This window comes from Corvus cornix, chromosome 1A (genome assembly GCF_000738735.6).
Source record: "Corvus cornix cornix isolate S_Up_H32 chromosome 1A, ASM73873v5, whole genome shotgun sequence".
Taxonomy (NCBI): domain Eukaryota; kingdom Metazoa; phylum Chordata; class Aves; order Passeriformes; family Corvidae; genus Corvus; species Corvus cornix.
Genome location: NC_047057.1, coordinates 27,750,190 through 27,767,289, shown reverse-complemented (window position 1 = coordinate 27,767,289; position 17,100 = coordinate 27,750,190). Strand labels below are relative to the sequence as shown.

The 17,100-nt window shown below is 37.3% G+C and overlaps 1 protein-coding gene across 39 annotated transcripts in view; it reads right to left on the bottom strand.

Moving 5' to 3' along the window:
* Window positions 1-17,100, bottom strand: part of NRCAM (neuronal cell adhesion molecule) — a 154,655-nt gene that overhangs the window by 51,146 nt on the left and 86,409 nt on the right. For 28 of the 39 annotated variants that reach the window (XM_039570620.1, XM_039570603.1, XM_039570613.1 and 25 more), the window contains 7 exons: window positions 14,447-14,643; window positions 13,432-13,554; window positions 12,886-13,056; window positions 12,381-12,437; window positions 10,246-10,357; window positions 8,078-8,262; window positions 6,513-6,644 (listed from right to left, as the gene is read on the bottom strand). In XM_039570620.1, the coding sequence (XP_039426554.1) occupies window positions 6,513-6,644; window positions 8,078-8,262; window positions 10,246-10,357; window positions 12,381-12,437; window positions 12,886-13,056; window positions 13,432-13,554; window positions 14,447-14,643 (977 nt within the window). The remainder of the gene's footprint in view (window positions 1-6,512; window positions 6,645-8,077; window positions 8,263-10,245; window positions 10,358-12,380; window positions 12,438-12,885; window positions 13,057-13,431; window positions 13,555-14,446; window positions 14,644-17,100) is intronic. The other 11 variants (XM_039570610.1, XM_039570615.1, XM_039570617.1 and 8 more) reach the window with 1 other exon arrangement.

Genomic DNA, 17,100 nt, shown 5'->3' with positions numbered 1-17,100 from the left:
TTTTCTGGTCTTCCATCACTCTGAGTTCAAATCAACATCACAAATCGAAAATTTCAGGAAGGAAGAAAAAGGTACTACTGAGATTTTAAATGCTTATTCTCTGGACTTCTGGATTGCTGGCACATATTTTCCTTCTCTTTTGCTTTACTTCCTATTGTGTTCCATGTTTCACATTGCTTCCTTTTCTATGTAAATGCCATTTTCATTAAAAGATTCATGGGCTGAAAATAGCCGGAGCAGGTGAGTAGCCCAGCAGGCAGACCAGTGAGCTGCGGGGAGCGGTCTGTTTCTGCATACAAATCACAGTTCAATTGAAGACAGGCACAACCGCTCTCCTGGGAGGAAGGAGATCTGGCCACAGCCATTCCAAGCATGGCTACTTCCAGCCCTGGGCTCAGGGCTTCCCTCCACTCATGCCCTCTGAATCCTACAGCACTTTCTGAACCCAGGCAGTTCTTTAATGAGTGCACAGACTGCCCCCCTCACATGCACTCCACCACATAATCCCTTACAGGATGATGGTAGGGCCCCTCCACAGAGATGGAACCCCTTAGTTCAATCCTCTATGACTGAAGGAACTGCATCGTAAAAGAAGGATCTAACCATTCAATTACTATATAAAAAGAGGGGCAGCATCTTCCCTTCCCACAGCTGTATTTAAGGAAAAAAGGAGACATCCCCTTTCAGCTATCTGAAGGAAAGGAGGTAGGTGCCTGTCTCTGAAAAGGGCTTCAAGCTGGGGTCTCGAGAGAAAAGAAAACAGAAGTGTCAGGTTAGCTGGTGCTTTCTGTCAACTGCTCTAGCCACTTGGATGCTGAAGGACACTGATTCAAAAGCTCCCTGTTAAGACTATTCAACTGTCTGTTGAATACAGCTTCTTTAATGGTCTGAAGCACCCACTGCTGCACTCACAGACGCAGAAACGTTGAGCTTGGAAGGGATATTTGGAGGTCATCTGGTCCAACCCCCTGCTCAAGCAGGGCCACTTAGATCCAGTTATCAAGAACTGTGTCCAGATAGGGGAAGGATCACCTTTCTTGACCTGCTGGCTATACTTTTATCTCATGTAGCCCAGGATAACGTTAGCCTCTTTGTCACAAGGGCACATTGCTGGTTCATGGTCAACTTGGCATCCACCTGGATGCCCAAGTCCTGTTCTGCTTAGCCACTGTCCATCTGGATGGCGCCCAGCATGTACTGGCACTAAGGCTGTTCCTCCCCAGGTGCAGGACTTTGTTCCACTGATCACCCTCTGGGCTTGGCCATTTGGCCATTTTTCTATCCACCTCCCTGTCTGTTTATCCAGCCCCTACATCAACAGCTTGTCTACGAGGATCTAACGGGAGACAGTGTCAAAGGCCTCACTGCTGTCCAGGAAGACATTATCCAACTACTCTTGCCCTCATCTATCTGGCCAGTCATTTCATCATAGAAATGTATCAAATCGGTCACCCCTTGGCGAAGCCATGCAAACTACTCCTGAAAGTTTTCTTGTCCTTAATGTGCCTTGAAATGGTTTCCAGAATTAGCTGCTCCATCACCTTCACAGGGATAAAGGTGAGGGTGACCAGCTTGTAGTTCCCTGGTTTCTCCTTCTAGATCATCTTGAAGATAGGAGCAGCATTTGCTTTCCCTCCATCTTTAGGCACTTCTCCTAGTTACCATGACCAAGCAAAGATTATCGAGAGTGTTCTTGCAATGACATAAGCCAGCGCAGTCAGCACTTGTGGCTGCATCCCAGCAGGGCCCACAGACTTAGGCATGTTCAGTTTGCTCCTGACCTAGTCCTTTTCTACCAAGGGTACATCTCATATATAAAATGAGATATCTTCTCCTCTGGTCTTTGGGACCTGGGATTCCTGAAGGTCAGTATTGCTAGTAAAAACTGAGGAAAAATACCATGCAGTACTTCAGCCCTTTCCATATACCACTTTTTTTGGTTTTGTTTTGGTATTTTGTTTGTTTGTCTTTTGGGTTTTTTTATCTTTTTCTGGGGAAGAGGAGTGATGGCAGGGCCACTTGAGCACTGCTTGTTTGTATTTATGAATATTCTGGTCACATTACAGGATAGCTGCATGAAAAGGAGAAAATGCTTTTAACCCTTTAGACAAATCTGAATTTGGCACTGATACGCAAAATAGCAAAAAAGTACATAATACTTAAAATGGGCTTGTACAAACAGGATAATGAATTAGGAGGATGTGCTATAGGAGTTCTGCTGTAACAAGACAGGTGAACATGTGCTGTCTAATAGCTGACATTTGCTCCCTCTCAGGGATCTCAGCTTATGAATGTGTTTTGGACCTTTCTGAACAAAGACCTGGTTTCACCTAATTTTTTCATCACATTGTAAAATGATACAGCTTCTTGACTCTAGCCATGTTCAGCATATTCCTAAGCAGAGAAGGCAGAGCCTCCATCAGATACTTCTGTTGTAGTTAAGAGATCAGCATCCTGAATAACTTCTGTTCATTTGAATGCATACTTCCATCTGTTTCATAAACTTCTGACAGCCTATGTAATTACTTTTGCTAGTATGTTTAAATAACCACTATGGCACCAGTATTACGCTTTTTTCTTGAAAAAAAAGAATGACGTGCTCTCTGAACAGCAGCAGCTAAAACACACCATTAGGCTTAAAACTGGAAGAAAAAAATCTGGTTGAAAAAAAACTGGATGACTGAAATGGCAAAGAACGTCGTCTTCCTTTTCTTACCAATCTTGCTTGCTCCTCAGCATATTATTTTCCTGTGACCACTGAAATCCTTTCTTTCCCGAGTTTCTGATTCTGATAGTTCTACTGTCTCCAAAGGGACAGCATCACCTGCACTAACTGTAACAATCCTTTGACTATTTTGTGCAGAACTGAAAAAAACCTGATTATCGAAAGTTTTTTAATCTGCTGAAGTTCCTAGGCCAGATACAAAGTTCCAACACAATGACAGCAGAAGCAGTGGATAAAGATATTCCTGAGCAGTCCTCTTCTCTCCAAGACTGAAATACTGGGGGCATAGGAGTCCAGTAAATTTCTCCCCACCCTCCCATGGCTGCAGTGAACAGCTTGTGGTGTGCACTCTCAGAGAACATGATGGATGATGAATCTCTGAGCCAAGGATTATCAAGGCCTTTCATGAAGGAAATCTAAGGGCTAATGTTTCTCCCTTAAATTCAATGTGAGTACTAATGGAGACTAACTCAAACCTAGAGATTCAATGTAAAATGTGATACAACAAGAGAAGAATGTGTTGAAAGAAGATAAACAGCACCTTTGCACGACTTTGTATAAATCTAAGTGTCTGTATCTAATATGTAATAGCTCATCATGAACTATAAACCACTGAACCAAAAAATTAGTCTTTTGTACAGTATTTGCAGTGCCTTTCTGAAGTCCAATTACAAAAGCGCTTCCCCTTCCCAATTAATCTGGGTTGTTACTTCCTTAAAAGTTGAGATACTTTATGCATGGCTTCCCTTTTGTAAAACCATGCTGAATATCTAAGCAGTAAGACACAATGGATTATGCAGCGATATAAATAATGCAGATCTTGAGTGTTAATTGAAGCACAAGGCAACACAGAGTCATGGCCTGAACTTTAAATTGCGACTTGCCAAAGTAATTCTAATTGACCTCAACAGGACTGTGCATGTGAGTTCAACACACTCCTCCTGTGAGTAAACATTAGGAGGTTAGGTTAGGTCCTTATCATTCCAACATGTCTGAAGCAGCTTTTTTTTAGAAATGCTGGTGTTCTCAGCATGATTGTTGAAGAAAACTAAATAAAATATTTCAAAGAAACCTAAAATCTTGCTTAAAAATATTTTTTTTAGTCAGATTATTGTAATATTGAACAAAATTCACACCATTGCAATTTTATTTCATAGGTGCTTAACACACAATACTTTTTTCTCTATTTTTTCTTTGCCTTTTCCCTACAGATATTAAGCCTCAGCCTTTGACTGAGACATGGACGAATGGCTCTTTCTTCAACATTCCCCCTTCCTTGTCTGATTCTATTATGGAAAAACAAAACCGGAAGAATTAAGTATCTCCCAGTTGTGCTTTCCAACAGAAAATTAAAGTATTGCAAACAGATTACTAGGCCACAAGAGGCACATTGTGGGATATATGATGACAGCAGGGCTTTGAAATTCAAATGTAGCTCTTTTTCTTTGAAATCCTGCCATGGGTGTAACTCTCTCAGCATTGCCCTGAAGCTGAAACAGCTGCTTTAGTTTCCTTTTACATGATTTCCTAATCATTCCGTTGGAAGATGAGGGGCTCAATTCTATAATTTAGTAACAAGTGAACAAAAAGGCACACTGTACTTGGTAATTTCCAGAACAGCTTTTGATAACTCAGAATAATAAAAAATCACAAGAATCTTAAGAACTGCACTTTCTGTGATCATGATGCTTCTCAAAGATGTCCTGACAGACTCAGTGTACTGGAGCATCCAATCAACTTGCACTTAAATATTTAATGTGGATAAGACTTCAGCTTTTCTCAGCAGTGAAAGTGACCTTTAATATAAGGCTGAGCTACCCACTTACTAATTTCCTGTGTTCCTTTCTTTTTTTTTTCCCCTACTGAGTTTCAGTGGGTAATTTAATTAAAGTCTTTTAATTTTTACTGAATTCCCCTCAAGAAAACTTTGTGTACTGATTCCTCAAGGCCAGCCAGCCAATATATGCTGCCCTTGTATTTGGGAAATTTGGTGGCATCCTGCAGCTGCTTCCAAAAACTCTGTTTCTTAATGTTTTACTGTTATCCTGAAAGAATGCAGAACACATCACTCTTTTCTGGAAAATGTACTTGTCTGTCATTTAAACAGCTTGCCCTACAGCTTTGATAAGGAAGAAGAGCAAGGCAAAGCTGACTCTCATAGCCAGGTGAAAAAGATTTTACTAGTCAGGAGGCCTGAAATAATAGTTAAACTATAAGAACTGCAGGATAAAAATCCCCTCCAAACAAATAAACAAAAAGTGAATGGTGAGTATACAAAAAAACAGCAAAGGAAGATGAGTCCACCAAAAACCCAGAACGGAAAGTGAAGGATAAGTACTGAACTTTGATGACAACACATGCCTTATGATATATTTATTTATAAATATATACTATACAAAATTATATTGATATTTTCCTGTTTTCCTGTCTTACCATTGTTTGATAAGATGATTAATGTCAGTTTACATAACTTATTTACTAATGGAAACTTCTCATTTTAAATTTCAGGCTGGAGATGTCACCTTCCATTTAATTAGGATTCCTGAAACAGGTTATTTGCTAAATATTTCTATTTGTTTCAATATATAGCCTTATTTTGTCCCCCAAAGTTGCATTTTTTCCCCTACAAGTAAGTTTAATCTCTTTTGTATACCAAATACTTCAAATATACCTATTGAGGGTTTTCATTTGCTATCGTTTTCAGTTGCTATTACCTAGATTCTGACTGTAGAGAATCCTTCTCCATGTCCCAAACTGGGTGAATTATAATTCATCAAGAGACTTAAACAACTCCCAAATTTCTGAAAGTAACAGAAGTGACACTGTCATACTTTAAACAGACCAGTATTTTAGAGTACATTGTCTCTCATGAGCCAATAGGTGAGACTGTCTGGTTTTTTACTGTTTTGTGGAAGAGGAAGGATAAAGGTAGAAGAGCCAAGTGTGACTTTGCAGTACAGGGTATGCTCAGTGCAAACCCAGCTGACAACACACTGCAGTGTCCTCCAGCAAGTTCTTTCCAAGGGAAGTTGTACTATATATAGCAGCTACCTTGTGTCTGTCATACAGCATTGCCAGTCATAACACTGCAGCAATTAAGTGGCTCAATCACCAGTTTAGGGCTGCTTTTCTTACCCATGCACACAGAAGCAGCTGTTCCACTGCCTTAGGGGTTCCTTTTCTTTGACACCTACTTGGCACAAACTGTTTGCCAGGTAGCTGCTGACACATCCAGACAGTTTTTGCTGTTGCAGCTTCTTAGAGCTGAAGCCTGAAAGGCTCAAACATACACTAAGCTGCAAATCCTGCAGTGTACTGCAAATCCTGCAAATCCTACAAGTGCTCTGTATAGCCACACATGTAAGGACTTCACTTTTTAGGTCACATTTAGGATTCCTAGGCAACATTAGAGTTGCAGTGGGGCAGCAAAGGAGATACCCAGCAGACATGACTGCCACAGAAAGACAGTGGTAACAATGACACCCCAGCAATGGCCCTGTGAGAGGGACCACCCAATCTCCACAAAGATACACAAAGCAGAATGCCAGACAGAATAATCAGGAGCATGGTTACACATTTTAGTTCTCTCAAGCATATTAGAGGCACATTTTGTTGTTTTACTTTTATGAACCACAGTATTTTTATGACATCTTTTATGATTTAGCATTACCTGTCAGGCAAAAACTACACAAACACATGCGTTTCACATCTATTTGGAAAAAAAAACCACCCTAAGACTCCTCATATTTTCTTACTCATACTCCTGTAAGGTAATTAAGAATCTTACTTGCTATGGGAACACCATTTGCTAACCAGCTTATACTAGGCTTTGGGTTGCCATTAGCTCTGCAGATCAATGTTCCATCTTCTCCAGGAGACAAGACCAAGTTTCTGGGTGCTGTTATCCAGTATGGAGCAGCTGGGTTTAAGAAAAGAAAGACAGCAATTATTTTTCAAAATTACGTACAGAAAATCATAAGCCACAGGCATGGTGATCAGAAGATAATTCAAACAAGGTATGTGTAGATACAGACTTACAGCTATACTGTTACTTTGCATGTACATATATACATATATATGTGATACTCAATTGAGTGGTGGATCATACATTGGCTAAACTGAGCCTCTGGTCACCCACTGCATTAAAATTCTGAGATAAACAACAAGAGGTTCTTTGTTCCCTCTAGGGTTGCCTGCTTTGAATCTAATTTGCCTTTCCTAAAGCAAGCAAAATTTATCTGAGAATGGCATTTGCAGAGACTACAGTGGTCTTTTGATGAATTTCAGAGATATCCATGCTCTTAGTAGTTAGGCTGTTAGGAATGAATTGAAGTTTGATTACACAAAAAGATTTCATGTCAAGGGTGAAATTTAGAAATGGCAAAATCCTTGGTCTCACTCAATTCAATGGATGATTGCAGTGGGGCCAGATGTTTACCTGGGACAGATGAAAACACAGAGATCAAAATGGGTGAAACACTGTCCTCACTAAAAGATATTCACCTATTTCTCCATCCTTTTTTACAGTAAATAACCACAAACAGCATATATTATCACATCTTGCAATTAATTTTCAGATTTTGGATTGATGGACAGATGCAAACAGAAAATTAAACTTCTGTTCTTAGAAAGGAGGTTAAATGTGATCATGAAATTATGCTGATCTACAACAAAATAAATGACTATTTAGCATGCAAAGTAAGCAATACAGCTGATTATTTCAATGACTAATTAACTGTCATTACAGCTTTTTGTTTCATGGTATTCACAGCATACTTACAATTCCTATTTAGACAAACATATTGTAAATGCTTTTAGAACTATAAGGCATCATCTTGGGTAAAAAACATGAAGAAGATAGAAACCCAGAAATATCAGGAGAAGAGAGAAAGGAAGAAAAATATAAGACTGTAAGACAACAATGAAATAGAAGAAAGAAATTATCTTGGTTATATGAATGGAGAGAAGAAAAATGGAGAAAATAAGGAGGAGATGATGAAGAGAGATAAGGAGGAAGATATAGAAACAAGAGAAAGAAGCAGTCTAATGACAGATAATCAAAGGATCCAAAATAAATGTAGTACTTGTGCAAGCTAAGACATTGTTTTACTACTGTTACAGTAAAATCCCAGTTTAGCCTGATGCTTTACAAAGTAATATTAAAAGATGAAAAAGATATTAGAGATAGTAAAGCCCTTCCAGTGTTAGAATTCAGACAGCTGAACGTTTCCTCAGGGTGATTTTTAACTACTATCATTCATCCTTTTAGCTATACTTCATCCTAGAAAGCCTGCTTCATCCCTGCCTTCTGGACTCTTGACAACATTACATTAAGGATAATTTTAGTATTACCTTTTACAGTTACTGAAATGACATGATGAACCGAACCTAATGTATTTCTTGCTATACATTTGTAGTTCCCAGAGTCAGCTTCAGAAACATCTATAATCTTGAGAGTTTTCTTAAAGTTTTCAAAAAACGTTCTGTTGGCTGGCAGTTCCCCACCCTCTTTAATCCAGCGGATTACTGGTGTGGGTCTGGAGAAGTAAAAGCACAGATCAAATTTAGGGACTGAAGAAAAAGAAGATAAGAGTTCAGTACATTAATATTTTTAATATATGTTTTATAAATAATTATTTTAAGAGCCTCTACCCAGATTCTGGGCCTCATCCAACAAATATGAAAAATATGCCAGCATTTGTTTCTAGGAAATGACAAGTCTCACTAACATTGCCAATGGCCATCTGTTCATAGGATTAATCATTACAGAATACATTTGTCTGCTGATTAATCTAAAAAACATGATGGTTAATAAATGAAGACAAGTTTATTTCAAATCACATTGTGCTTCTACTACTAAATTGATGCTCATGATGCTTTTAAAGGTAGCTTCTAGATAATGACAAGTTTATAGCTGTCCTTTGTGTGAGCAATAGCCTAATGCTTCATCAACATCATAAACTTTACAAAAGAGCTGTAAGGACACAGAAATATTTGTTGTGAGAAATCAAGAAAAAAATGTCAGTGCTGAGTCAAGTATAGCTACTTGTCACTGCACCGAGTCTAAATCTTGGCTATGCCCCATGTTGTCCACTGAAGTTGCAAGTTGATCAAACACATGGAGATACACTTTGAAAAATACAAGAAATAGCAATTTGTTTCTTACTGAATAGAATGTCCTCTCTCAAATAGTAATGGCTCTAGGCAAATGTTTCCTTAGCAGTCTAATATCACATATTTTATAACAGACACCTAGCAAGACTGACTTTTAATTATGGGGTCAGTGATTAGGAATAGTTGTTTTGAACAAAATCTGTATTGGCCCTCTGTGGACAAATATTCCCCACTGATTTTTTTTCTTTTAATTACATGACAGATGAAGACACAAAGCCATATAATATATTACACTCTATTTTTTTCCACAGGTTTTATCCAGCCGTTTTACTGGAGTTTGGCTCACCAAATACTTTTATTGCAGGATTGTCAAAAGGCATGTAACTATATTGCAGATGAAAATTATCACTCACAGGGGTGGTTTTGCTAGTGCTGCTGGGGCAGACACCTGAGCAGGCCACAGCTGAGACAGAAAGACTGCACTGATGCTCAGATCAGGCTGTGCCTGAGTGTGCTCTGTGGAGGTCGTGCAAGTGAACACATGTGCGTGATGCTGTGGTGCATGATTTGCAATTATTGGCTTTCCTCATGGCTACCTGACAGCACTGCATTATATGCCTTTGTGCACTGTAAACATATTTACAGTTCTTGAATTAGGTACTAAAGATTTTCCACTTCTATTCTATAAGATAAGATAAATCTATTCTAAGATTTTCCACAATCTATTCTCAGATTTCTTCCTGAGAACGAAACTGATTTAAAGATTCAGTTTCAGATCAGCCTAATTCACGAAGTTAAACTGCTCTTTAGTAATTTTCTTTTTGCACAATAACCAGCAGAAGCAAACTTGCATTGCATTGAAGAAACAAGCACCAATTAAATTCAATTACAATGAGAAATTAGATGTAAGGACCTGAAGAATTGCTCTAACAATTCCCACCTAGCTGATCTACTAAGTAATTATTAACATATATAAGCAGTCTTCTTGGATTAGAACATCAAATTCTTATGTATTTTTATATAATTCGAGAACCTAATGATTGTAAACATAGGAAAACAACAGAGGCTTTATTCCTGACTGCTAGTCTGTGGATGTGTGCCTGAGTTTAGTCTATAGCATTTCTTGCCTGTATCCTTTAAAAACAATGGTACAAACCATATCCTGTGCATAGGGTTTGGGGATATGAGAAGGCAGAGGCCATACATGTTCATAGCCAGTTTCAAAGTCTGCTGATGCCCAAGTAAATGGTGGAGTTCCTTAAAAAAGCTCTTTCCGTTTTACACTTCTGCTTCTTTGAAACACATCAGCTTATACAGCGGTAACATTCTAAGCATCCCTGAAATGTTTCCCTCTGTTTCTGTATTTCTATTTAGAAAGAAAAAAAAAAGTCTACAAAGTAACTCACAATCCTGCTGCAATGCACTCCAACAGAAGCACATTTCCTCTGAGTTCCACTTTGGTACTTGTGCTACCTGTTGGTGTTAGAAGAACTGGTGGCCTTTCTGTAACTGGCTTTGCTGGAAGAAGAAAAAGTAAAATAATTAAATTCTAAATTTTATTGTAATACCAATCAAGTGCATACATCCATTCTCACATTTTGGACAGAGATTTTGCTCCACATTGGCCATTTGATTAAAAGTCACTGTGCAGCACAACTACAAAGCCGAACACATTAGTTTTTTGACAGACATAACATATCTGTTAAATGCCACCATTTTGAACACATAGAAGAAAAATGTTATTATTAAAAGACAGGAACAATTGATACAAAGCTTTTACAGAGGCAACTATGCAGTCTTAATCCTAAGTAGTTGCTGTTTCATTTAACAGAACTATAATGGAGAGTAAGAGGCCCCTGGTGTGAGGCACAGTGCAAGACTGAGAGTTACTGAAAATTTCTGGGCTTCCATCAAAACAAAAATAAAGCAATGTTATTTTAATCAGAAATATAAACCAAGGGAATGAAAGGTACAGTCTGCTTTGGAATAGGTTTTAATATTTTCTAGACAATGTGAGGCAGTGTTTCAGAAATTAATTCTTGTATTTTCCTCTTACTATATATTTAACTTTAATTCAAGCTGTTCCTCAGTCTCGCAATAAAGAACTGTTGGTTAACCTGTAAGCAATAACAGACAACTATAAATATAAGACTCATTTCTGACATCATACTCTGTTGGCTTTTGAAGTATATGGTATTTCCTGTGCCTTCACGGAATTCAGAATAAGAGTTTTCTGTAATTATAGAGTGTTTTCTGTGACTCCTCTAATGTTCTCTTGTAGCAATTTTAATATACAGAATTAAATTGCCCCGAAGTGCAGTAATAGTCTGAAACATTACAGTAAATCATTCTGTTTGTTAGGGTACAGGATTTACTGATAGATTAGCATAAATACAACACTTTGTTTTAATCCAGTATGTGCTGTGAATTCCTTAATAACCAGTACACAAACAACTGAAAGTTGTTGGGAGAACAGAGCAGTCTAGAGTCAAGAGCACAGCCGACAGTCACAGCAACAACTCATCTATGCAGTGTCGGTGCTGCCAAGGGCTGCTGACTCACTTGGCCAGAGTATGAATGTTCAGAAGAATTACCCATGGTGGTTCTGAGCTAGGAGCCAGCCCAACAGCGTTTTCCTCACTAATTGTAGCTAATGTATTGTTTTGTGTTCAGGTACTTATTTCTTGTTTATTCCTCCTGAATAACATATAATTTTTATATAGAGAAGTAAAATATTCTGTGCCCACGTTTTATTTTAGATTCACACAAGTTATGGTTTAATATGTGCAAAGCCCCATTTCAGAAGGAAAAAGACAAAAAATGGAATAAATATCAAGTATTTTCTATGTCACAAAATATAAAGTGAAGAGTCTAGAATCAGTGGTGCTCCAAAGTCAGCCTTGCTAAACACACAAACATCTGGGAGGATTTAATTCAGAACATACAAAAGACCACTCAACATGGATTAATGGAAAGACCAGCTTAAACACCAAACAAACAAAACCCATCCTACCCCTATGAAGTTATTTCTACAGATAGTATTAAAGTGTATGTTTTTATTAATTCCAGTTTCACACTTATGAAATAAGTTAAAAGTTAATGGTACATTCAGTAAGTCATTAAATGTGAAGTGGATCTGTTAAGTGCTTAATTGCTGTTATTTATTATGCAGCACATGATATTGAATAGTCCTAGTGATAATGAACATATCAAACTACTAGGAAAATTGGAGGGAAAATATTAAAAAGGCAACGCAGTATAGAAGCAGTTTCTAAAATCTGCACCAGTGTGAAAGGACTCTTTTATTATATGTGTTTATGTTTTCTATAAGCCGTATGTTACAAGAACATTGAAACATTAAATATTCTAAAGGATCACACTGTGCAATCCCTTTGTTAAGTATGTATTATCACCAGCACTAATTGATATCTTTATTATAAACTGAAAAGGGAGCAAAAGATTAAGTAGCCATGGAGGTGAAGTTAGTTAACTAAATGCTACTGTGAAACAAGGAGTATCAGTGGGGACCAGTGTAACTCACCACCATAAATATCAGTGTCACTCAAATTAGCAGCTATAGTGTCATTCAATGAATCCACTGAAATAAACAGAATATCATGAAGAAAGCATAAAGAGGGATAAATAAAAGTTCTGGGAATCAAAAGGTGATGACATGGCCACGGGGAGTTAATCAAGTGATTGATTAATTTGTTTCAATAGTTACAATAATCATAATAACTTTATATTGCACTGGAAAAACATCTGAAAACTGTTATTTTTTACACAGTATTTTTTCTATGTATCAAATCTTAAAAGACATTTTTTCAAAACACAAAGCCTTATAAAGCAAAAAATGATAGCTTTTCAAATCAATTATATATCAAGAAAACTGGAGATTACATTTCAAGTTTATACAGTAATGCAATTTCTTATTCAAAATTAAAATGACAAAATTCCCTAGCATAACACTACTTAACTTTAGCATATAACTTGAGAACTTTGGATAAATACTGTGTAAGTATGTAATTAGATAATGCAATACCTACTTGAAAAGACTTTTACAGATATGGGTTGTTTCTGCTGTATCGTTTGCGTATGATTAAATCTTGCATAGCAGATATAGTCCTCCCGGGTGTCTTCTGGTTGTACATTAGCAAAATAAAGATCTCCATTTAGACCTTGGGAAACTCTTTCACTTTGAGGCAGCCTTTGGAAAGCTAAGGGAAAACAAGAACACATTTATGTCAATTATAATTGACACACTCTATTATTATGATCTGCAGACTCCACATTCATTGAATTACACTTTTTTGTGGCTTGGTACATATATAGACATTTCTAAGCTTCTTGAGGAGATCCCTTGTCTACCCATTCTTCCCCAGTGGGTTAATCTACAACTTACATTAAGATCTCCAGCTGCTTTTGGCTTCGTGCTTTTGGGTTGTATGTCTGCTTGTTTCCTCTGTTCTACAGAAATGGAAATTCACTGAATTTTAACCTACAGGGAAACTTCACCCTCTGTGGTTTTGGTAAGCAATGATCTACTACGTAGAAAAACTGCAAAAAGTCAACTGCATAAAAAACAAACTCACCATTATCCATCCAAAATATGATAGGTGGTGGTAAGCCAACAGGAGGTCTACAGTGCAGTACTAGTGAATCACCTTCGCGAACATGGTTTGGTTCTAGTTTTTCTTTCGTCCACAAAGGCGATCCTATAGAAAGTAATTTTGACACACACACAAACTATGGATTGAAAAAAACTCAAAAATTTAAGGGAAAATGCAAAAAATATTCCAGAGAAATGGAAGAACTACATCCATCAGAATGTTAAGTCCTTCCATGTTTGTTTTATTTTTTTCTCTTTTATGTTTTTTTGGAAGAAAAGTGCAGCAATGATTTAATGAAAGTATAATCAACTGATTCAAATTATTTTGTCTATTCACTAAAGGTTTTGCAACAGTTCTTGCAAAATTTTAACTATACTGAAAAAAAAAGGTAAGGTGCTAAATTAGAAAAAGGCATACACCCTCCTGAAGCAGTGTTATACGTGCAATCTTTAATTAAGATGTGAGAACAGCATATTTTAAGCTGAGAAGCTTGAAAACTAATCTGAGATAAAACTCATAAAAAGCTGTAGAAACAATCTACCACTAATCAAAATTTTTTAGCTTTATCTTCTTCTTAGTCCCAATCTGTTATGTTTTAAAGCTATTACAAAAACTATGGAATACAGACTTCATAAGCAGAATAAAAATTGTTGTCATCAATTATGCCATTGATGTAATCAAATTATCCTTAAAGGCTTAAGGATTTAAAAAATTTATTCTAATAGTACTGTCATATATACAACTCAGTTTTAAATATTAAAGGTTATCCAGAGGTACTGAGAAAAAACTCTGGTTATTAAAATTCTGTAAAAAAAATATTTGAGAGAACATGCAATAGAGTATTATACCTAAGTATTAGAAAATAGGCAATAACTTCTAGCATGGTCACTTGGATGACTGAATTTTTAAGACAGGAAAACAAAAAGGTGAAAAGTTCATAAGCAAATAAGAAAACCAAAGCGTTTCATACTAAATGAACACGAAGAGCTTTACTTACTGGAAGGCCTTATAACAATATTGTTGGAAATGGCTGCTCCTCGTTCATTTCTTGCTGTACACTGGTATACTCCCTCATATGCTTCTGCCTTCCCACCATTCATAATATTTACGACAAGAGTCCCTGAATTTGGTTTCATTGTTACCTGTGCATCTTTATCTATATCAAAATGAGTTCCATTGCGCGTCCAGGAGAAGCTAAAACAACAAAAACAAAAAGAAAAGTTTCTGCTTCAGCTGCTTTTTGTAGATTGTATGGAGAAAAAGAAGAAAAAACTAATTAACAAAGATACATGTTATTTTTTCATTAGCAGATAAGTAAGACTTGTTCCCAAACTAAATTAACTAATAAAGCAATACAGATCTTCTAATATAAGAAATCTGGCAATATTTTAAGGTAAAAGGTTTGGCTGGACTTGTTGACAGCAGCTATTTCAAAGTAAATTATTTTTTTAAAAAATACATTAAAATTTTCTGGGGTTAATCATACATGGAAAAGAACTAATTTCCTTTCTACTAAAAATGATGTGGTAGCATCTGCAAGAACTGGTATTGCTAAAGATGCATTAGCATTTCCATTATATAACCTACTGTTGAAAGGGTTTATAAACTTGTCTTTAAAAATTTGCTCAGGGCTGAAATGTGTCATTTCAGGCCCCAGCAGGAGACCATTTCTTTTAATTGGTTTGGCGATTTTGGAGTTATGCAAGTGAATTAAAGACTATGGTGAGTTTGATTTCTTTTCACTACTCTAATGCAAACAAACATCATTCTCTAACTGAAATGTTATAGTCTGATAGCCTTTATTTAACCTAGCAAATTTATACTGGTGCTACTCAAAACAAGAGATGTTTTGAAAAGTAGTTATTAAAAATGAAGACTAATAGAACTCATAAAAATTGTAAAGAAGCAGAGATTCATAGTCTACAACTTAGACTACTGTAAACAATTTCTCACTTATGCTCTGTTCATGGTCAGAAGTATTGTCACAGAGAGCTTGACCAACACCTATGAAGTACTGAGCACCCACAGGTTCAAATACTGTGAACAGTAGTTTTTGTACTTGTTACATTTCAGCTTCAGAATCTCAAGCACAAACACTCTTTTTGCTGATTAGAATGCTTCCTAAACTATAAATGTAAATGGCACTGGAAAAGCTCAAATTCTAATTGACTCAAATTGTGTACTGACCTTCAGCAGCAGGTGGGCAGGACTGGACATGGTATTTGCACCTTGGGCTGGGGGAGAGAAGAACTGGACCTGCAGCAGTGCTGCACCACACTGCAGTGTTGTTGGGAGGACTAGCATGCTTAGTGAACTAACAGCGAACCTCTTTCTTACAACTTAGCAGGTGAAGCTTCAGAATGTGGGGTTTCTGTTACCAATGACTTTAAGGACGCAAGAAAGTGTAATGTAGCTTCAAATGAGAGGTGGAAAATGTGGTACAAACATTTGAGATACGTGACAGTCAGAGCCTTTGCTGCTCTAGCTATGGGCAGCAGTACATCTACAAACCTTTATGCCAGGTGCTCCACCAATAAGAAGTTACCCTGTTTTAACAAACAATTCACAGTGTGGGCTGAGAAAGTCCACCTTTGATTTCAGAGCTCTGGAGCAGCTCAAGTTCCAATACGCATTTGCAGGTTTTTGGGAGTGATGGACTAACCACACTAACTATTGAGACAAATTATATCTATGTCATATCTTAAAAAATAAGCAAGACTAAGCACAAGCTTTTAAAACTCATTAGAAAATTCTGTACTTAAAGCCTGTCACTTCCTCTGTAGCAGGGGAACAAAGCAAGATTCATGTTTGATGGGGAAGATGAGGATGTACAGCAGAGAGGCCTGGCACATGGCTCAGGTATGTCAGTCTCACAGACAGCACTCTTTTTCTCTCAGGTAATTCCAAGCAAGTGTTCAAGAGAAACATCTGCAGAAGCAATGCAGCTGGCCCAAAGCGGACATCATCTGATCTTCCAGGTCAATACCCAGACTCTTAAAAATGGCACTGGGCCAGCCAAACTAAAATGCTGGTAAACAAAACAGCTCTGTGACACTCCTGTCCTTAACGGAACACCACTAGAAAGGGTGGGAAGTATCCCAGATAATTTCCATCTTCTCCATTCTACATTCTGCTGCCCAGCATGATAATGACCATGATGCCAAGGCAACCAGCAGGAATAGTGCAGAAAAAAACCTGGTTATTTGGAAGAAATACATCTAACAAGCTCTGTATGTGTCTGAATGAGCAGTTTTAGATGGACCTTGCTAGTAAGGTGTAGCGTCACACTGCTAGAGCAGAGAGCTGCACATTTCCATGTTCCTAGTCTCTCAATCAGAAGCAGTTACTAACAATGCCAGAATGTATCACGGCTACGGATGCTGCCAGTTCAGGTACTCAGTACCTTGAAATGAGTAGTTTTCAAATATTTCAAGATGCTGAAAGAGGATCTTAAAATGGACAATGATCAGGAATCTGATCCATTTCTGCCAAAACCAAAACCGAAGGCTATTAAATACACAAGGCTGCTGATCAATAAAGCTGACACACACTGCATAACTTCTGACAAATTGTATTTCAAGATCAGCCTCATAAAAGGGAATGATATACAAAACATTACATTTGAATGTATTAGCATTAGTCTGACTTTAT